At 48.2% G+C, this 22939-nt stretch overlaps 1 protein-coding gene across 1 annotated transcript in view; it reads right to left on the reverse strand.

The window, feature by feature from the left end:
- Positions 1–6318: 6318 nt before the first annotated feature.
- WNT5B (Wnt family member 5B) overlaps positions 6319–22939 on the reverse strand; it is a 68716-nt gene continuing 52095 nt past the window's right edge. The window contains exons 2-5 of the mRNA XM_071422209.1: positions 20955–21085; positions 20000–20247; positions 14206–14498; positions 6319–6884 (exon numbers count right to left, since the gene is read on the reverse strand). Of these exons, the coding sequence (XP_071278310.1) occupies positions 6426–6884; positions 14206–14498; positions 20000–20247; positions 20955–21085 (1131 nt within the window). The 3' untranslated portion in view covers positions 6319–6425. The remainder of the gene's footprint in view (positions 6885–14205; positions 14499–19999; positions 20248–20954; positions 21086–22939) is intronic.

Here is a 22939-nt window from a genome sequence, read left to right on the forward strand (position 1 = left end):
GAGCAAGGTAGTTACTGAACATTACCGTTCCACTCTTACACGTACTTACGGTTTCTCTCATCAATCAAAATGTATTTTGACAGCCGCTGGGCAGCAGCGCGGGGAGCAGCAGCTGCAGTGGCTGCTCCAGCTCCACCCCGTGCCTGTCGGATGAAGTATTTCCTGCCCTGTCTTTCAGGATTTCTTCTGTAAAATGGCGCTAATGATTTAAAAATATTTTGAGCTTCATTGACGAAAAATATACGTAAAGACTGCATGTCATTTTCATCTGTCATTTCCTGTCACCATAACTTAACGTGTATGCAGCCAATTAAGAGGGAAAATGAGATAGGAATACTGATTCAATAAATAATAAATAAAAGGAATTTGGGTAGTTTATTCTGGTTCAAGAGCCTGGAAATAAAAAGCAAAGCTGTGCCCTGCAATACAGTAAAACACATTTTCCAAAACAGAGTTATGTGCTGCCTGGGCATTTGCGGATGATTCCTAGAAAACGTAGCAGTAATAAAATGTTCATTGCCTTAATTCCTTCAGAATGTGTCTGTCCTATATACACAGCCCTGTGATTTGTGGAAGTTGGCAGGTCATTACTGGTTAACTCTGTTGTTCCCGAGCAAGAGAAAACAAATCTGCCTGCGGCAAATGAAACAGCCTGGCCAGAATCATCACAGTGAACTGCAGAGAGCTGCTGCTCTAAAAAACTGGTTTAGGTTTTTGCTCAGGCCAAGTAGATGCTAAATTCTTGTGCAGTTCCTTGAGGCTGTGGACAAGACAGGGTTACACTTAGCTCCAACACTGCGTCGACCCCACATATTTTCATATTTTTCCCCTGAAAGGCAGTGTTGTCCTTGCATGGTAATGCCCCGTCCAGCATCATCTGGATGTTTTGGGAGTCTTGTGAAGGGCTGACATGGCGATATGGCACTCTAGGAACAGCCACAAGACAAGTGATGATTCAGAATAAAACTGCCTTAGGGTAAGCAAGAGCCTAGACCTTTTTTCTTTTTTTTTTGTTTTCAGGATTGTGTTACTGCTGCAAGCCTTTAAACCGCTTCATCTCTGTTGGCAAACATACCTGAGCAGCTCCCTTCTGGAGTCCCCAGGACAGCTGCCACCATGTGGGAAAAGGGGAAAATGGGTGGGAAAATGGGTGGGAAAAGGGGAAAATAGGTGGGAAAATGGCCTGGGGGAGGCACTACAACCTCCGAGCAAAGCAGCGTCTGCTCACTGTATTTATATTTCTTTCCTTATCAGAGTCTTCCTCTCCTCCCAAATCAGCAAGGGCCCCACCCTCTCCACCCACTCAGTCAGGCAGCTGAAGTCTGGTGCCTGCTGCACCCACCACATTCCAAACAGCTGGAACTGCTGCCAGTACTGACAGCTGGGGGGCATCAAAGCCAGCTTGCATTGGGTGGGTGACAGGGAGAGGGAACTGTGACATTAGGGCAGGTGTCCAACTCGAGTGTCACAGGGCAGTATTTAGTAGTTCTTTTTATGGCTGCTGCATTTTATGTCTGCTCACAGGGAGAATTCCTGACCCTGTTTGCTCCCCCTTTCTCTCCTTCTATCTTCAAGGAAATGCTATCACGTAGGTCATACCTTTTTGAATTCTAATTAAAAAAAAAAAAACCAAAAAAACAAACAAAAAAAAAAACAAACAAAAAAACCACCTGTCATTTAAACAGAGCTAAGAAACAAGAGAGTATAGTAACAGCTCCAGGCCCTGCAGGAGAAGACTGATGGATGGAACACATGAGTGTACTGTGATCATTGTATCATACTGGGGGGGGTTTATCATTGTTATTTGGGGATTCACAACTGCTGATCATGATTCTTTTTGTCCTTTCTGGTACATGTTCTGTTGGGCAGAGAAATTTAACCTTTGCTTATCTTTGAGCTGGTTATATTTAGACTTGAGAGCTGGTATGGAGGAGGTGGCCCAGTCCCAAAGCCTGGAGCTGGGACAGGCTACCCACTGGACAGCCTCTGCATCCAAAAGCCTTTGCACACAGGGTGCTGGTGCCAGGAAGTTAGAATGTGGCCAGGAAACACATCTGCACCAAGGAGATGGGATGCATCTCTGTGTCCCAGGGATTAGACACAGCCAGTTTGCCTGTGAGAAGAAGATCTGAGATTATATTCACATCTGTTGTGTGTCTGTCCCGTGACAGTTCCTTCACAGCCTGCCCTTCAGTGAGTTTCCCTTCACAGAGTATCTGCTAGAAACTATTTAACCTGAAATAGAGTTAAAAAAAAGCTAAATGAAAGTTAATGACCATATAAGCAGCTGATTCTGGAATAGCCTTGTGACAGACACTTGAGAAATGTCCTGTAGTTAGTGGAAGGTATTTCCCAAGGTCTCCTTGGGATGTTCTGTGGCTGTGTCAGCAGATGAAAATACTGTCTATATTTCTGTAGCCACAGGTGATGAGGAATTGCTCCCACAGTGTAATTTAAACCTACTAGGGTTCTCCCTGGATGGGGTCAAGTGTGCAGAGAGGGAGTCTTGCATGTTTGATTTCATGGGACTGAACAAGATCTGCTTCATTTGTGCTTTCTCAGGGTCCACAGGGAACCAACTTTGGTCCATATAGAAAGTACAAGTTACACCAGTGCTGCATGTCTGGATTCAACGTGGCAGTTTCCTGAATTGCAAAAGGCCACTCTGCTACACTGAGCAGGCACAGACTTTTTGGGGACAAAGAATGGGAGCCTCCAAATGGTTCAAGTGGCCTGAAGTTCAGCAGTGCTAAAAGGTTCATTTAAATTTTCTCACAAACCTCTCAGAACCTTCTTTGTAGCATGATTAATATCAACTGAAAGTTTCTGTTCTGGGATCAGCTATTGCTTAGCTTACCTTGCAGCAGAGCACACTGAGGCCTCATTCATTCCCACTATAACTTAGGCAGTAGTTGCCAGCTGGAAAATGATGACAGATTTGCATCCTGTTCTGCTCTGTTTAGGAGCCCATGCTCACTACCTGGCAGTAACAGTATATTTGCACAGTGCCTTTAAGCCCAAAATATTGTAATTTTACATGACTTAAGGGTGGCCATTTCTATCAGCCTTGAAGTGCAGCAACTTCAGGGCTGGAATGTGGCAGCCAGTTACCAGACCACAGTATATAACAGAGTACTGTGTGAGTATCTTATCCACGTGAAACTGCAAACAGAATTTGACCAGGCAGAAACCAGGCTGACCTCCCTAAGCCTTACTTTAGCTACAAGATCTTCACCACCCATAAATAAACAAGCCCTGAGATGACCTCTCTTTTGCAGCACAGCCCTGCCCTCCAGCATTGTGCCAGAGTAATGCTTTGCTGCTGCAGACCCTCCAGGGCTCCTGCTGAGGCCCCCAGCAACCCCCTCCAACCCTGCAAGGTGCTGCTGTGCCAAACTGAGTGCCCCCACACAATGAGGACACAGCTGCCTGCCACAGTTAATGAGCAGGGAACCTCAGCCTTCAATTAAACTTTTTTTCAGCCATGTTTCTGAAAGATCTTTGCAGAAAAAAAGGAGGCATCCTGCTCCTTGTTTTATACAGAAGGAGGCTGGAGGCTAAAATGTAAAGAAATTAAGTAACTATGTGAAAATTACAATGCAGATTATCAGCAGAGCTCAGAATTAAATTGAGCTCCCAGCCCCACCAGACCCCTTTCTATCACTTTGTGCATCAAATGAGGCACAACTTAAAACCCATCACCTTTTACCTTCCATGGGAAGTAAGCAGTTCTGCTGCAGCTTTCTGTTTGGCTTCTTTTGGATTTGCATCACAGTCTGCCTGTGCTCTTATTTTATACTTACCACCACCCTATGGAGGTTCTTTTATATGTGAGTGCCATTGAAATCAAGTTTAAAGCTGGAGTTTAGTGGGATCAAATTTTTGGATACAAAATTCCCAGAAAATCTAAAATACTGAAACCTGAAAAAAATTGAAAAAAAAAAAAAAAAAAAAAGAGAGAGGAAAGAAATCTAATGGTCACTTCTTTTCTATCACTGCATGGTCCCAGTCCAATAGGAACTGCTGGCTCCAACCAGCCTGCCAGAGGTCTGGAATGCTGGGACAAAAGGCCAAAAAACATATTTTTTTCCATCCAGACAACATTTTAGGTGGAAAAAGAAGGACATATCCAGGGACGCCCAGATGAATAGCAGCCCTAACAATGCCAACTTTTCCTCTCCCAGAGTTGTTTACACCCACAAAATTAATTGTGGTGCCAAACCACAAGGAGAGTTGTGACTCCCTAAAATGTGTGGTCTTTATCAGAAAGGCCAGATGAAGTAATTTTGAGCTATTAGACACGTTAACAATGCCTGAGGGTGTCATATACAAAGAGCTGACACCTTCAAGCACTGATGCAAGAAGGATGGACAAGAACATGAGGTGAGGGTGGTGGGAGGAAAGGTCTTTTTCAGATGTATCCAAGGTAGAGCAAATTTTATTACTGGGCTAGAAACAGAGTATCCCAGGAGTGAATAGCTCACACATTTGATCCCATCTTGGGCTCAGTCCAACTCCCACTGAAGTTTAATGGAAGTTGGATCAGGCCACTGCACTCACATTTTTTCCATGCATGGAAAACTATTTCCGTTACTTTGAATTACAATACCACTGGCTTTGGATTTTATATAATAAAGTAAATCTAGACCACTGTTTATATTCCAAAAAACTGCATTCTGGGATGCCAGCAAATATATTGCCTGTTGGATTAAAAAAAAAAAATTAAATAAAAACTGGACACATTGGTTTAAAAAAACAACAGCTCCTAATTATTAAGCATAATTTCTCCTCCATGTGCTTTCCTGGAGTCCTCAAATATTTAAAATATGAAAGGTACATATAAATTGTTCTCTGGTGGTTGAAATGGTGGAATCTGTAAAACTGCAGTGTTTTATAAGAAACAGAGGTTTAATATATAAATAATAATCTTCATGACTGGCTCATTGCTTATTGGCATATTTTAAGCATTTTAAAATTTACAGGGGAAAAAAAGCCCCAACACCCTTGTGGTATCAGTAACAAAGCGGATGTATATTAGCAAACCCTTATATTTTGGGAATTGGCTTCTCTTGATTGTTCTGACTGCAAATGAACTCTGCAGATGCTGAGAGGTACAGGAAATGTCTTGTGCTAGAAACAGCATTTGCTCCCTGCTTTATGAATTGGATTGTACTAAAATCCCAATGTGGTAAGACTGATTAGCAGACTTAGGTAATGCCTTCTGCCCTGGTACAGTTTTATTACCAAGGAAAAACACAGAGAAGACTTCCACAGTGAACACACACCCAACACCCTGGGAGCAAACATTCCTGTGGTTAGCTCATGCCAGGGAAGAGCACAGCCCCTGCCCTCAAACACAGAGCAGCAAAATAAAAGACCCTCACCAAAAGAATAAAACAAAACAGGCATAAACACAAGTAACAGAGGGAAAGAAATGTCATTGAGGGACAGTTAATGTTAAAGAGAAACTATACAACTGGGCTGGTGGTGAGGAGGATTTAATAGAGCTGAACAAGGTGACCACCTGCAGCCACTTCAGAGAGGAGCACTGGCAGCAGGATGAGGAGTGCAGCTATGAGCGTGTGTGTGTGTGCAGCACTTCTTTCCACTGACAAATATACTCTGCAAACATCCCTGGCACTGGCAGCTTTTCCTCTCTATTGAAAAATTAAGTTTCAGCATGGGATTTAAAGGAAAAGAAAAAAAAAAAATCCCTCACACACACAGCCATGTGGTTTGAGCTGGGCAGATTTCCCTTGGCCCAGGTAGTATGGAAGAGCCAGGTGCTGGCTTCATGGGCACTCCCAGGCTGTGCACTGGTCAGCCACAGGTTGAACCTTCCTTCCTCACAACAGCAGGCTCTGAACTTTCCTCTACCCCACTGTGGTCTGGGGAGCATCCAGGAATGGTTTACAAGACTCTGGATTTTAAGGCATACTCACGTAGCCTTAGCTAACCTTCCCTCTAATGTGACAAAGCCCTTTAGAGGGACCAAGAATCAGTTCCAAATTTCCCAGTGCATGATTTGAAATCTGAATAACTAGGACTCACCCATGACTGGCTGTAATTTCCAACGTGCAGTAACTGCTCCAAAATGCTGAGATTTACTATCAGAGAGAAGGAAGAACCCACTCCTCTTCTTCTCACTGGCTTTCTTTCTGTAATGAAAGAGCACATGCTGGTGTGCTTTGCCAGCACCTCCTCAGCTTCTTCAGCCTGACTGAAGCATCCGTGGGGAGATGCACCCAAAGACAGATTCCCTGGCAGAACTGATGGCAGGCTGGCCTGATGGGGTGGGGAAATTTCAAAACCAAAATGTCTCTTAAATAAGCTTCTTTAATTATTATAATCTGTTTATTTATACAAATATAAAATATATTTATATAGATTTATATAATATAGATTTGTTGCTTTGGCAGCTCCTTTCATTTACAGACGTACTGGTCAACGATCTCTGTGCACTTTTTACACTTGACATAACAGCACCAGTGGAACTTGCAGTGGCAGCGCTCCACCTGCACGCTCTTGAACTGGTCGTAGCCCCGGCCGCAGCACATCAGCTCGCAGCCATCCATGCCCTCCGAGGTCTTGTTGCACAGCCTGCCCTGGGTGCCCAGCGAGCCCGTGGTCTCGTTGCGCAGGCAATAGTCCGGGCTGGGGTCCACGTAGACCAGGTCCTCCTGGGTGGGCATGTTGAAGCGGTTGTTGACCAGCTCCAGCTTGCCCTTGCGGCTGATGCGCATGGCGGCGGCGCTGTCGTACTTCTCCTTGAGCAGGTCGCCCACCTTGCGGAAGTCGGCCAGCTGCAGCCAGCAGGTCTTGAGGCTGCACGAGCCCGACACGCCGTGGCACTTGCAGGCCACGTCTGCCAGCTTGTACACGGCCTGTGGGGAGAGAAATGCAATCAGGCAGGGCTCTGTTTGCTCCTGCTGCACTGGCAGCTGGCTTAATTACAAGGAATTCATGGCGCTCTCAGAACTGCTTTGATTATCCCGCAGTTTCTGTTGTTTCGCCCTTCAGAGGAGACAAAGGTCTTCTCCTCCCCCGTTGCGACTGCTGCGTTCCTGTTCCCTAAGAATTTCTATTTCTGGTCACACTGCCTGCAAACACGACTTCCTCACCCCACCTTCTTTCTGGCTTGAGAGCAGGGTCAAGAGCAGGAGAAAAAGAGAAGGAGCTCTCTTTGTGTGGACTCTGGAAACTCCCCACCTCACAGACTGTGGGAATCCATAAAATCAGAGGGGTTTGGGAAAGCTGCAAAAGGCAGGCCTCAGAGACAGCAGAACTGTGATTAGAGCTAAGCAGTAGCCGTGAGATAGCTCAGCAGAAAAATTATGTAAAAAATAGAAAAGTAAAGACAAACAGAACAATGGTCTGTGTATTAACACTTGCCTGGAATAACTCTTTAAGCTGCAGAAAAGTATATCTAGTGAGATATTACAAAGTTCTAAGCTTGACCTCCATGGTGTGGCATGTTTTTCACATTCAGTGCTGCAGAAAGGCAACACCTGGGAACCAGCCCATTTCCTACTACCCGCACCAGGAACCAACACTATCATTACAGGGATACATCTGCATCCTTTGGAAACAAATCCATGGACCCACACCCTTTCCCGTCATCTGCCCCAACAGGAGCTCATCCAGGGGCAGTGCCCAGAGAGAGGCAGGCAGAGGTGGTGGTGCACAGAGGGACATATCTCCCCGTGTTAGCATTCAGGAACCTGTAATGATTATATGCAGCTGCTTTTTTTGAAGAGCTCTGGGTGTCAGGGGTACAGACCCAAACCTGACTCTGACATGGGTTCAGGATGAATGTGTTTTTATACCTTTATCACTACATAACTACATATTAATTATTAAACCTGTATTGTGATTTCATCTAAGCACGGATTTTTGTAATTTCTATCAAACTCCCAACATCGTTTCTCACGATTCTTGTCACGATTAAACAATAATTATATCCAATTACCAAACAATCACCGCATCTTACAATCATATAATTTATCACAGTCATTAAATGATTATACAGGTGCAGCCTAACATTTTCTCAGGGCCTACCAGGCCTATCTTTCCTTTCTAACTTCCCTGAACATGCCATGATTTTAGAAACATTTTATCCCTACACTCTCAGAGGCGCTCCCCAGGCGCCCCTGGCTGCGTTCCTGCGCCATCTCGTGCCCGGCTCCCTCCACTAGCGCGGCTGTCGCCAGGCAGAACTGCCAGGATTTCAACAGCACATGCAAGCTTCCCGGGCTGGCTTTTCCCAGACACTTCCAGCTACGTATTCAGGAGCCTGCGGGGGCTGCAGATGCATCACACCCCTGGAAATGCAGCATCAAAGCTAGCAAAGAGTCTTGAAAATTCAGAGTGTAAAACCCTCATCAGAGCGAGTTCAGGATGGGAAGGGAAACTCTCCTGTTTACTCTCCTCTTCCCCACACTAGCTGGGAGGTGAGAGAAATACTGAGAGATAAAAAACCAAGGAAAGTAAACTGAAATGCAGGTTGGGTTTGCTGTTCCCATTCATTTCAGAGACAGGTACAAAAGCACAATGCCACATGAGCTCTGTCAGCTCTCAGGCACTGACAGACAGAGCTGGGCATTCCCTCACTGTCAGAGCTACTCCGCGTTACAACAGCTTAACCCCCAGCCCTTGGCTCATCATCCCCTCACCATCAGGCTCACATCTGCTCTCCCAAGACCATCCTGCATCCTGCAGTGCTTTTGCCAGATCCTGCATGCCAAGCAGAGATGTTTGGCATCAGCTGCAAAATTACCACCAGCTGTATCTGGTGGGGGAGAGCAAGGAACACGAGAACAAAACAGGGTGCTCTTAAAGAGATGGCCATGTGTCTTCCAGCCAGGTTTTCTGCTGAAAACAAGCAGCCAAACACAGAGGTTTCTTTTTTGCCTCACTCACTGACACAGAAGAAAGCTTCCCAGCTCTCTGCTTTACGTGCCAAGATGATTAAGGCAATTGAGTATACTGCAAGCAAAACCTTCTGCCTACAACAATGTTCTGGACCGGCAGGGAGAGGTCAGAGTTCTCCTACAACAACTGGTTGCTCCTTGCCTAGCTAATGTCTAGTGTTTTTGACAGCTAGTGAAGATTCAATTTGGCTTAATGGCTAAATCACATGGAGGCCAATCCAGCTCCTGAGAAAGTCAATGGAGTGAGCCCTTAAAACAGAAAAGCTTTAGTTCTGCTCCTCAGAGCTCAATTTACCAAGGCAATCCCTCACGGTGCAATGTAACAGCTACAAGCTGGGAGTTAAGCACTTGTCTTGGATCAAACTACAACTGCAGAGGACCAACCACACTGTTACTTAAGGATTCCTGCTGTACTATGACCAGACAGGCTACAGCTAAATTTCCTGAGCACCAGACACTTACTATATCCTCACTGCACTGCCAGCCTGCTTGTTATAAGCCTGTGTTAGCACTTTTTGGTTATGGTTCTGTCAAATCCCAGGCCACTCATGCCTCCCTTGCCCTTGCATGTGTTTTTATAAAGTATTATGATTCTTCCTAATCCTGGGCTTTGTTCCTTTAGAAAAACACTGCAACTCAATCCCCTTCAGCTAATGTCATGGGAATGAGTTCACTCTGACTTGGCTTTAGGCAACTGATGCTCAAAACATCTGGCCCATGTGGGCAGGAGCTGTTCTGGGGAAGGAGAGTGCCACCAGTGCTCACAGGTGAGCATGGTGCCACACTCAGCCCCCCACAGCTCCCACCACCCATGTGCTGTGGAGCCAGCACAGCTTCAGCTGCTGAATGACTCTCCCACTGTCCCCCTTCACTGCCCAGATGAGGAGAAAGCAGAGGAAATTGGAGAATTCCTCTCTGACAGAGTTCGGGTCAAGGTAGAGAATAACAGACCCCACAAGCAGTTCTGAGGGCAGGACCTGACCGATGGCCATGCCACTTAAACAGGCTGAAAATGCCTCTAATGGAAGGGCTTAAAGCCCCTTCCCATAGGCCCAAGTTCTCTTCCAGTTCTTTTTGTGCAGGAATGGGAGCAGGAGCAGAATTAATGGGTAATTCCTCTGTGGTCAATTAAGCAGACCCCCTTGCAGCTCTTCAGGCAGTGGCTGGAGTGACTGATGACTGAGGGCTGCCATATGCTGACTGGGTAAACACAGGGGGAGGACTGACTGCCACAGCCTGCCAGACAGAGCCACAGATAAGGAGGGGGGCAATGAAAGAGGGTAATGGAGACCAGTTGGAGGAAAAGACAGATGGAAGGAAAGGACATATTGAGATAACAGCCAAAGACAAACAAACAGGAGCAATAAAGCCAGAAGCCACCACCACAAGGACTACAATGTGGAGTGAAGGGGTGATGGGGTCAGGACTGCCTGAAAGATAAAAGACATCTGATTCCCTCCTGTCCCCCCCCAGCTCCTTCTGAGAGCCACAGAGAAAAGGGACAATCCTCTCTCCTGCCACCAGAGCTCCTCAGGATTCAAGGAGAACTTTCTCATTCATAGGAAACTGAGTGAAGGGACATGCCAAAAATCTGCCTATAATTGAGAAGGTATCAGCTGAAACCGTGGCTGTGAAAGCAGACCAAGGCTGCAGTGGGGTGGCAGCTGGTGGTCACTCTGCAGTGCTCACTGCTGGGTCTCCAGCAATCCTTTTCTTCCAGCAAAAACTTCCATGAATGAGGAGTTACATATGCACCTTCCTACTTACAAAACCAGTATCTCAGAAGTTTAGGAATGCAGGACTAGACAGGACCTCCTGGGTTATAAAATATGATGTCTTGCTATTGTAGGCACTGCTTCAAATAACATTTTCCCTAAATGCATAGGATGCCCTTTTAAAAGCAATTAGGTTCCAGCCACCATTATTCTGATTGCCATTCCAACAATAAAGTATCTTTTTCTGATTTCCAGCCTATATGTATTTACTTTATGCCCATTTGCTATTGTGCCAAATTGGCCTTTTGCTGAAAAAGTACTTTTCCTTCCCTATTATTTCTCCCACGAACACAGACATCAGTCATATCCTCTCTCCACTTTCACTTTACTAGCCTAAATATGGCAAGCTGCTCTAGCACACTTTCTTAAGAAAAGATTCCTATCCCTTGGGTCAGCCCTAACAAGCCTTTCCTAGTCTGAGGTCATTTTACTTGGGAATATGAGAACACACAATACTGTGGGGCCTCACGAGAGCTTAATACATGGCATTAGTATTCCCCCATGTTGTATAAAAAGACTAATGTCTAGTGTGTTACAGGATATTTACCACCTTCCAAGCCATATTACATCTGCAGCCATTTGCAGCCAACTGCTGCAACCAATTCTTTCCTACTCTTTTCCTAATGACTAAAGATGTACTTCATGCAATGCCTCAAATGATGGTCTGAATGTTGTTTTACTGAGTGTCATTAGCTGCTGTACAAAATTCAGATTCTCCTCTGTGGTTATAATACCTGCCACCTTTGCATCAACAGCAAAGTTCATCAGCCCATTCCTAGCACTTGTGTTGAGGCTCAGAAACAAAAATCCTGAGGGCAAGTCCTTGATGAGCTCTGCTAATCAAGCTCGACTAAAATCGAGCTACATTCTTTCACACAACTTACTGACATCTTTCCTTGAACCAGTTTCTTGTCCACCTCATACCTACTGCAAATTTCCTTACATTTTCCAGTTTTACCAAGAATTTCCCATGGTGGAAATACCTCAAATGTTCCACAGAAGTTCATATAAATGTGACCTATCAGATCTAGTCTGCTTTTAGAAAATCAGTAATGTTCTAAATGATTGTGTGACCAAGCTTTGAAAAAGTCTTCTCAAATTATTTCCTATTTTCCTCTGAGATATCCAGTGTTCCCCACCCCAACCTGAAGACCCAGGCAAAGCACTCACTCACTCTGGGTAACAAAACTTCTCTGCCTTGAGACTCAGCCCCATCCTCACTGGCTGTCTCCTGTCTTCCGATCTCCTCCAGTGTGCAAAGTTTAGAAAACTTTTGCTGTTTATTTTATTAGCCTTTTCAAGGTCTGACTCAGCATGAATTTTACTGTTCTCACCTCCTCTTTACACTTCTCGACCTCTAAGACAGAGCTTTTCATTATTTATTTGCTATCTTTTTTTTTTCCCCTCCACTGTTAGTAGGCTCTTGATCTCTTCCTAACAGCTTCTCTGTGGCAGTTATTCATTCAGTGAGGTCTGGATATTCTTCCTACAACCTTTTTACTCTTGTTGGCATGCAGAGTTGTAATGGCTTTAGCATCTTGGACTTGAAAAAGTTCCAGACCTCCTCCACATCCAGGTTCCTCAGCTGAGCTTATTAACCAGCTCCCTTAATTTATAATATTTTTTTGTTGGTTTTGTTTGTTTGTTTTAATCTATGATCTTAATTACACACTGGTTAGTCTTCCTTTTAATTTAATCTAGTCTAAAATGACTTGTGTTAATTTAATCTATGTTACAGCAATTCACCTGGCACCTCAGCCTAGGGGCCATACTCTGCCTCTGGACCCCTCAAGGCCCTTGGAGTCTCATGTTCACTCCTTGCTTTAGGCAGGGCATTTATCTGTAGGACAAGGTCATGCTCCAGACATGTAGGATGTCCAAAGCGAGTAATTCAGAAAAGAAGGTCACATTCAGGCTGCTGCCCCACTACACACACCTCCCATTTCCTAAGCAAATGCAAAGCCTCTGCCCATCCAAGCCAAAAAAAAAAAAAAACCAATCCCAAATCAAACCTCAGCTTTCAAGTCCAGTTTTTCACCTACTGCAAATTTACCCCAATTTGGTTTTGCAAAAGAACCATGAAGTACTTGCAATGCTTCAACGTGACACACCAATTTCACAACCAAAAAAAATGGAACAAATCATCTTTGGTGTCAAAATGAAGCTGAAATTACATGCAGAAAAGACAGGCATCCAAAGGAAAGGGAAAGATAATTCAGTAACAATTAGAAGTAAGAAAGGGCAGATAATTGATAAGGAAACTAAGGATATTAGTTAGAAATGTGCAGAAGAGAAAGACTAAGTACACTTAATGGGATTTTTAACACGAATTAGAAATAAAATTAACCTTTGAAAAGCTTACTTCTAGGGAAGAATGATAAAAATTTAAAACAGCCTGGGGAAAATGCACAAATATTCAAGTTAGTATTCCTGTTCTACTTTTGGAAACAGGCAGGATTACACAGCTGCACTGCATATGAATGATGCTACACCTTCCAGGCTATTAATCACAGACAGAGGAATTGTGTGAAAAGCAAAAGTGCATACACTGAATGCATGCAAAAGGGGTATGGGAAAACTGGAAAGGGTACACTAAAGTGACAGGAAAATTATTTGATGGCTGATGAGAACCTCTGAAAGTGAGAGAGTCTTCAGTGCTCAATCTAGTTTGTCAAGAAAGAATGGTGAATAAATTATGGTAGATAAATACTTGTATGCCAAGGAAATTCTGATTACTAAGAGGGTTTTGGATTTAGCTGTAAAAGTCAGAAAAAGACCTGACTGGAAGCTGGTGTCAGATAAATTCAAATGATAATTAGGTTCAGAGTTGAAACAGTCATTAATGCTGGTATCATACTACAAAGGGAAGTGATGGATTCTCCATCCCTAGGGGTCCTCAGATCACAAGTGTGAATCTTCTCAGAAAATGTTTGCCACCTAAATGCAAACTATTTATTGTGCCCAGTGCCAAGGTAACTGAACAAGGCCTGAGTTTCAGCGGTAGTCGGGCTCCTGGCCTTATATTCCCAAAAATCTAAATTATGGTAGTAGAAAACAACTAGGACATAGGTTGGACTCAATGATCTTGGAGGTCTCTTCCAACTTCATGATTCTGTGATTCTGTAACTCTATGTCCTAAAAGGTTCTTCTTTTCACCACCAGCCTGTTGGTCTCAGAGCTCTGGGAAGCTAATTTCTTAGACATAAACCTTAAAAATGGGCCATAACAGCACCTAGTTTATTTGGAAAGAGCTTAAATGTCTACATATGTGTGCCATACAGTATCTCAAGAGACCCCAAAATTCACTGGAAATGGAAAGCTGACATTAAAACCGGAATACTGTCAACATTGTAATAGTCACAAAAATACAGAAAACGTGACTGTATGCTTTTACTGGGGCACCACTGGACTATCCCCCATCAGACCCCCACGGAATGTGCTATCCAGCTACCCCCGCCCTTCTGACTGTCCCTCTGAGAAGAAGCCAGCGCCGCTCTTACCCTGCGGCCGGCCTCGTTGTTCTGCAGGTTCATCAGCATGCGCGCCTGCTCCTCGGAGCCTCGCACGTAGTTCTTCTCCCTCTCCTTGGCATCCACGAACTCCTTGGCGAAGCGGTAGCCGTACTCCACGTTGTCCCCGCAGCCGCCCCAGAGCCAGTCCCGGGGCAGGTCCTTGGGCCGGGCGGTGCGGCTGCAGCCGCAGCTGGACAGCTCTCCCTCGCGGCACGCGCGGCTGATGGCGTTCACCACGCCGGCCGCGCTCACCGCGTAGGTGAAAGCGGTCTCTCGGCTGCCTGCGAGAGAGGGGAGAGCAAATTAACCCCACACGGGGCTCATTTTGTGGGCTACACGCAGCCAGGAGCACCTAAACGGGCTACTGAGAAGGTGCACAGAATTTACTGGAACTAAAGGATGTGATGGTCAAGTGCAAGGGATCCATCCCGTTCTGGAGAGCAACTCCAGAGGCAGGGACTGCTCATCCTCTTTCCCCTTCACTTATCCTTTCTTCTTTATCCTACTTCACCCTTACTTCTCTTCTCCATATGTGGACCCTCTTATCCTTTCACTTAAGCCTGGAGGAAACTCTCAACCAGCAGAAGGGTTGCTCACTTGCTGAAAATACAGCTGCTGACTTAGCCACCGCATTTGCCAAGAATCATTAAGAACAAGTAATGAGGTTGGGTCCGTGCAAAAGGAGCACTCTGCTTAAGCCAGCTGCTGCTCTGGAATAGCTTTAATTTAATTGGGACATGCAGTCTTTGTGGGCTCCTCTTCGTTGGACTTATTTTAGTTTACGTAAGGTCAGCCGAAAATTATTTGTAGACAAGTGAAGGAAACTCATTTTTACACTGCAACATCAAGGCAGGGGCTCTTCCACTGCCTGCAGAACCACGGTGCTGGAAGAAGTAAAACTCCCATGCAGACCATAATAAATGAAAAGACTTTTCCATTAGCAGATTTACTAGGGACTGCCCTGCTTGGCATGCATGCCCTACACAGCTGGATCAGGTCTCCAGCTCGGTTTTCCTGGCAGGGATTCAGCCCCAGCGTGACCGGGGCACCAGCACAGCTAGAGCACTGCATGAGGCCAAGCACCATGAGTGCTGAGTGTCTGCAGAGAGGGAGAGGGACCAGGAGGCAATCCACACCTGCACTCTCACCACATGTCTAATAAATAGCTGAACCAACACCTTCAGAGCCATTGTGCTCATCACCAAACTTGCAGGTGACAAAGAGAACGACTGCCAAAGCTTCATTAGAATAAGCAATCTAATTGTGAAGGGCTACTTACACCAAACCCCAGCAAGATGCTCTCAAGCAAATTTTGATGACTTCAAAGGGCAGATCCTCAAAGCATAGTTTATCACCAGCTCAGGAGGCTCTCAGTGCCAGCTCCCTCAGCAGGGCTGAGCTGACACATTTGGTGTGCTCTTGTTCCAATTTGCACGTGCTGACAATCCCTAATTAATAGCAGCTTATCACCAGCTTAGTGGTAATGACCCAAGACAAAGGCAAGGCTGTAAATGGCATCCACCTGGCAGAAAAACTTTGGATTTTTTTACCCCACCTAAACGGGAGATGAACACTAAGGGTTTCTGCTCGGGAACACAGCTGATAAAATGCTACAGGACACATAACACAGAAGGGAGGTCTTTACTCGCAGGTCATTAGAAGAGACCTATGCTCACCAAACCTCCCTGGTGCAAGAGATAGAGAAGAGTGACTCCTAGTTAAGGCAACTCAGATGAGACTGGCCTGTAAGGGAGTCAGGGTAATTCTTCAGGAACCAAAATCAAGCTTTTACTCATCTAATTTGTTTTCCATGTTATGAGTCTTTTAAGGTAACAGTCCAATGTGCAGTTTTGCCCCTACCTGTATAGAGAAAGCCCTGAGGACACACCAATCATCCTTTTTAAGGAGAGCACTTCCCTGTCCATAGAGATTAAAATACATGCACAGGAAAGGACCTCACACTGTGACAGCTCGTGCAACAGAGACTGCACGACTCCAGGTCCTTAGCATCCTTACAGCCTGACTGAGACCCCTGAAAAGACACTGGGATTTACACTTTTACTGTCCATATTTTAATCATCTCCACCTGTCAGATGTAGCAGCACAACTCAGCGTGCAGCCCCTGCCTCTGCACGAGTTGTTCAGGCTGCTGAGGACGGTGGTGGGACAAGAGGCAGGAACAACTCACAGCGGGGTGGGGTTCCCCACCCCCATTGCTGCCCACAAAGCAAATACTTGGAAAAGCATTTGGGTTTTCGCTCGTCCTCTCAAAGTTCAGCCCAGTGCCGTACCTCTGTGCTGCCGTCTAAAAGAACCGGGGGGGGCGTTACTGCCGAGTATTACGCACATGGCTGCGGGCCCCGGAGCTGTGCCCGGCGGCGGGAGCTCGGCGGAGCTCTGCTGCCCTCCTGTGCCCGCCCGCCGGGAGCGGGGCTGCGGCCGCTCTCGGGGCACCGCCGGGGCACCTGGAGCCCCAGAGCATCGCCTCTCTGCAGCTGCCTGCTCGAGAAGGAAATGGGAGAAGAACGCACACCCCCCCCGCCCCGCCCCCGTCGGGGACACCAAAGTGTGTCGATTTAACTTTTTTAATGAAAAAGTTTTCGTTTCAGCTCGTTGTTTTTAAAAGCATTACCCCAAAGTTTGTAGATCTCGAAGAAAAACAAGAGAAAAAAAACTTCTCTTTGTTCTCTGCTTTTATGACTGTCTTTTTTTTTTTTTTTTTCCTTTTAGCATTTGAAAGGGCAGAAGAGATAAGATCTTTGGCTCCAGAGATGACTGGACTAACCTGGAAACCCCAGCCTTGCATTTAGGATTCCTCTGGAGGAGATAGGTTCTCTCCTCCCCTGAGGAAATTGTAACATGACCTTTTGGGGTGCTCTGTCCTCTCCCCCTCATAAATGCAGCAGTGAGGAATGTGTCTGTATGTAATGTATATAGCTATATATACACACACATGTAATCTAAAATCTGTATTGACAGAACAGGAAACAACTAAGGAAGGATAATTTTTTACACCATTATATATTGTTACTGAATAAACCCCATTTAAAAGCTAAGAGCAAGTCTCATAACAACACAAACACTAGGAGAAAACAATGCTCCAAAGCAGCCTACTTCAGTGCTATGGGTGCCCCTCCAAAAGCTTTGTATCACTGGACTGCCTCACTCCCATGAAAAGCACAAAATGAAGGTGTAATGATTAAACGCAGACCAACCAGCTCTCCTGTTCCAGAGCAGAGTCAAGTTCTGTGAAGGGGAAAGGAAACTGATCTTCCAGGTTTCTAAGTGCTCTCACACAGATCTCCCAGGCTTTGGCCAGGTCAGGTTCTCCTCCCCTCTCACAACCCAGTGCAGCTCCAGAAATCACATAATACGTGCCATGCTCACATCGGTGGGTGGGCAGCAAGGGTTGTTGGCACACCATGCACCTTCTGGGTCCTTCTTATCTCCCTTCCTCTCCCTCTCCACAACAATCTGGCATGTCTGTGCACTCTTGCAGATATTCTGGTCTCCAGACCTTTCTCGTGCCATTGGCACACAGTACAGAAAAAGGGCTGTGGTCCAGATTTGGGGCTCAGAGGTTGAAAACAGGAGACAGACACACACAGTACAAACCCAGGGAAGAATGACTTTACATCTGGCATAACCCAAGAGATTGAAAGGCTTTGTCTTCTTCCCCAGTGTGGAAAATCTATTTGCTGCAATGATAAGCAATGACTCATTACAGTGTAGGAAAATGTAAAAGCGGAAGGTGAAGCTATAAAAAAGAGGAGAGGCAGCATCTCCCTCCACAGCAGCTTATCACTGACACAGATAACAGCCATGAATCACCAAAGATGCTGGAATACCCCTGCACACCTTTAGTGACATTTTTCTTTTGTGCAGCCTGGTGCTGGAGCATAAACATCTGAATGTGCTCTAACTGAGCAGAGAATGGCTCCAAAACTCTGTTGGGATGGGTTTGCAAAGAGTGGGCAACTGAAGGCAGCCACCTCAGACACTGCCATCAGCAGATTGCTACCACAGGTACAACAGCACTCCAAAAATGCATGCACATACGAACCAAATGGCAGGAGCAGGACTAGTGGCCATACCTATCACACACCTACAACACCTCTGCCTTCACCAAAACACAAAGAAATCTACTCCCAGTCTTAACTCATAGGATCAAATTCATTTTAGTGAGGAGAAATCCTCCCACTCCCACTATCCACTCTGGTTCCTTCTTCCTCTACACATTCTGATTCTTCCAGAGATTTTCATCCTTGAGCTCTGATCTTTTCTCTCCTACTTCACCCTTCCTCCTCTTCTCCACGTGTGGACCCTCTCACTGCACTAACCCAGAGTAGAAGGAAGCTACTGGAGAATAAGGACTGCTCCTAAAGGGGAGATTCCTATTTTATTGCATCCTTGTGGAGTCACAAGTATTTCTTTAGGGATTTGAAATTTACAGCATTCTTTAGGAGAAGTTACACATGAGGGAGTGACTTTGGTGGATGAAATTTCAGTTTTCATCCCCCAAAGCACAAGTTTTAACAATCTGGGATTGCATGCAGCTCCATCTGGCCACCACCCTTGCTACCAGAAAGTGAGAGATCAAGGATGCACAGATGCCTTGGATGTGTGTCAGGAACTGGAACTATTTCCAGGAAACGGCATTTCCCAGGGGAGCACCCCTGAGAAGAACTGTCGGGGTATGAGCTGGGCAGAAAGGGAGGAATTAGAGCAGCTTTGGTGTGCTGAATTAGGAATTCTGCAAGATTGAGTAACACGTGCAGAAATATCCCTAGAATTCTCTAGGGTGACACATGAATTTCAGGATCAAACAGAAGAGATCACAGGACTTTGTGCCCTATCTCTTAAACGCCCCAGAGGTATTAAAGATGCATTGTCTCTCCGTGTCCTGCTGCTTATGCAGTTCTTTCAAGAGTGAAGCCAAAACCAGTGTGAGCAATACTGGGGGTACAGGAGCTGAAGGTCTTTTTCCATCCCTCGAGTTCACAACCGAGAAATAGTTCTGATTCTTCTGTGTAAATGATTGGCTTTGTGGGTGGGAAACAAAACCTTCAGACAGGGGTTGTGGAGAGTGAGGGAGAGTGTGTGTGTGTGGCTGTTTTAACACCTTTTCTTTATTGGCCAGGCTGTCGGACATATCAAACCGAGCCCGGATTTCTCAGTTTCTTGCCATCAGATGACTGCATTTCAAAAGGAGCTGGGACAATGTAGCTAGGTCACACCTCAATTCAAGTGCAGCAATGGCCTGTCAATGTGCCTTTTACGGCCAGCAGGGCAGGAATTATAAAAATCTCTTAGGTTTACACAGAAAGTGGCACTACGGGGGAGTGGGGGAATTTCCATGCCCGGAGAGTCCATATTTCCCACATCTCAGGGCTGCATTCCCTGTCCGAGATGTTGGGAACGATAACACGGGGCCATTGTTCCTGCCTCCGGGTTCTTCCCTCATTACCTTTAAGAAGCCCACCAAACAGAGGCAGCCCCCCTCTTCCTGACCTTCCCGTGCTCCCCCCAAAAGAAGCTGTGTCCCCCTCGCCCCCCTGCTGGCTCCTGCTGTGGCCGAGGTGCACCGGTGCCACCAGGCAGGCACAGGCGGCACTCGGGCAGCGCCTGCACACCAGGGAACGGGAGAGCTCGTTAAAGGCAGCTTTAGGAGCCGCGCTAATGGGGCTCATCACTCCTGCGTGTGCATTTGAAGGACGGGACAGAGTGGCCCAGCACGCCTCTGTACTGCTGGGTGTACTTCTGTACTTCCAGGTGCTCCTACCTATTTTCATGACCCTGCCAAAGACGGAAGTGTTATCCACCGTGCTGCAGTTCCACCGCCGCTGCCGAAACTGGTACTGGCACTCCTTGATGGCGCTGCGGGCCCCTTCCCCGATGAACACCATGTGCTCCTGGTAGAGCTGGCAGAGCTTGCGCTGCCCGGGGGACAGCCCCGGCAGCTGGCTGCACACCGGCTGGGCGCCGATGATGTACATCTCAGGCCTCTGGATGGGGTTCATGGCCAAAGACCTGCGATGAGAAAAACATCCCAGGGAGTGCGGAGGGAGAGGCCCCCTCCGCGAAGCGCCCGACACCTCTCCCCACCAGCCCAGCCCAGCCCAGCCCAGCCCCGCTCCGGGAGCCCGGGCGCATTTCTCATGTCAGCTGCCTCCCTCCACAGCTCTGCCAGATGCGAGGCTTTTCCAGGGCTCTAGCGGGAGTAACACTGTTCGTTTGTAACCCGAGTTTAAACACAGAGGACACCCGGGATGGGGAGGGGGCAGAGAGAAAGCTCAGCACTTTCCCTGCAGAAGAAAGCCAGCAGCTATTTTACACAGCGCCAGCGAGCGATGCCTGCCTTGGAGCCAGGCTATTTTCCGCTCTTCGGGGGAAGGGGCTCCGCGGCTGCTCCCAGGGCTTTTGGCAGCGGCTAGGAAACCTTACCCATCCACTCCCTACGCATTCCCTACATCCTAAAGCCCGGACGGCATTTCAGCGAGCCCGTACAAAAGGAGCCCAGAAATGCCTGGAGGAGAGGGGCTGCGTCCCGCCACTCCCGAAGCTGGGCAGAGACAGCGGGAGGGGGGAAACCCGGAGAGAGGCGAGCCGCTGCGAAAGAAGCCCGGCAGGCAGGGAAGTTCCCGCGGAGGGCGCAGGGCAGGAGCAGCCGCACGGCTCGGACGGTCCCGGTCCCCGGCCCGCGGCGGACAAAGGCGCCGCCGGCTCCCCTCACTTACCACCAGGAGTTGGCGTCGGCCACTGGCGAGGTGCAGCTGCAGAGGAGCGCGGCGGCGAGGGCCAGCCTCGGCCCGGTCATGGTGGGCTGCGGGGGCAGCCCCCGCCGAGCCGGCCGCCGGGACGGGGCGCCCTGCGGAGAAGTGCCGAGGAGAAGCCCTGGAGAGGGGCCTGCGTGCGGCGGGGGCGCGGCGAGCTCAGCCCGGCTGCCGCCCCCTCCCACCCCGCAGGACCCTCCCCCGGCCGCCGCCTCCCGGGGGCTCCGGCGGCGGCCCTGCCTCCCGCCCGCCCCCGGCCCCGGGGCAGGGGCCGCGCTGCCGGGGCTCCGCCGCCGCCGCCGGAGCCTCCCCGTGCGGCCCGGGGGGAGCGCACAGACGGCAGGGCTGTTCTCGCCCTTGCGGACGTCGGGAGGGTCTCGGGGAGCCGCCGGGCAGCCCCCGGCCCGGCCGCCTTTGAAGCGCGCCCCGGTCCGGCGGTGCCGGGAGCCCCGCGGCCGCAGGTGTGCGGGAGCCGGCGGGGCACATCAAAGCGCCGCGCTGGCCCCGCTGCCTTTGTAATGCACAGGCGGCTCGGAAATGAGCGGCCCCCTCCCCAAAACGGCCTCTGAAGGGCCCCACGCCACGGCCCCAGCCCCAGCCCCAGCCCCGGGCAGGGGGTCTGCGAGGCTCGGCCGGGCCGCCAGCGACGAGAGCGGATAGGGCTGGCACCGGAGCCTGATGGCTTTATGGGCAGGGGAGGTGGACAGGAGAAAAGCTTCCAAGACTCATCTTGTCCAAACACCCTCTCCCTTCCCCACTGGAATCACCGCGAACCTCAAAGGCAGGGCAATCCGGGAGCTCCTCAGCCCTGTCTCTCCTGGACACCGGCAGAAAGCAAATGCAGGCGTCCTGCACCGTGCAGGTATTTCTAACGCGCTCCTCACACCCTGCCTCCTTCATGTCGTAGGGACACAGCCACCTCATCACATCATCGACGCTGCCGCTGCTGCCTCCATCTCTACAAGGCTTCCCACTGTCCTGTCCTACCCTGCACCACACCTCTCTTCCATGGAAAAATGCCCCTCCTGCCCCAGCCTCCTCACCAGGCCTGCTGTCCCCCCAGCCCTGCCTCTGCAGCAGCGGGTCCCCAAAGGCAGGCTGGACGTGTGAGTCCCCCTCAGGCTGTGGGGCACACGAGTACCCAGCCCTGCCGTCTGCCTCGCGAGCAGCACCCGAGACATGAATCACCAGCCTCGGCAGCCCAGACTGCTGAAGTATATTTTTTATCGAATTCCTTGCACCCGCCACGGTGGACTTGCTGTGTTTGTTTGCAGCACGCTTCGCTTCCTCCCCCATCCAGATGTGCTGTACCTGCAGCTGGTGGCCCATCTCACCTGGCAGGCAGATGTGGGGCTGCAAGTGCCAGAATTAGCCTCAGGACAAAAAAGCCTTGTGTGACCCAGCACCTCAGTGGGAGGGGAGTTTTACTGCTTGGGCACAGCGGGATCCATGTCTGAAGAAAACAGGGTGACTTTATTCACATCTTCTACATCCTCCCTTTTCCTCCTCCCACAGCCACGAGCGTGACGGAGGGATGGCGAGGTGTGTGTATAGCCACGCATACATGTTTTGGGTCTGTTTCTATAGGGAATAGACAGAATGGAAAGTTTATCTCCCTGAGTCTGGGGAGGAAGGAAGTTATGTATGGATGAATGGCTTTTCCATGACAAACAATGAGTCTGCACAGACATGGTGTGATGTCACCTAAAGAATTTCCAAGCCAGCCTCAGATACAGAAAACCTTTTCGCTGGCAGAGGTGAGAGCGTCCCACCTTTCCATCTCACCACAGCCAGAAAGAAGAACTAGGGCAGGGGGAAAAAAATAAAAGCCCTCACTGTCTCACACACACACAGGGCATGTGCCATGTAAATAGATGACATGATGGGAGAAGTGTATCTCCAAGCTTCGCCCTCACCCTGTGGATTCTGAGAAAGGAGTAAACCATGGC

The sequence above is a fragment of the Agelaius tricolor genome, unplaced genomic scaffold (assembly GCF_023055355.1).
Source record: "Agelaius tricolor isolate 1412-34295 unplaced genomic scaffold, bAgeTri1.0.p SCAF_3, whole genome shotgun sequence".
Taxonomy (NCBI): domain Eukaryota; kingdom Metazoa; phylum Chordata; class Aves; order Passeriformes; family Icteridae; genus Agelaius; species Agelaius tricolor.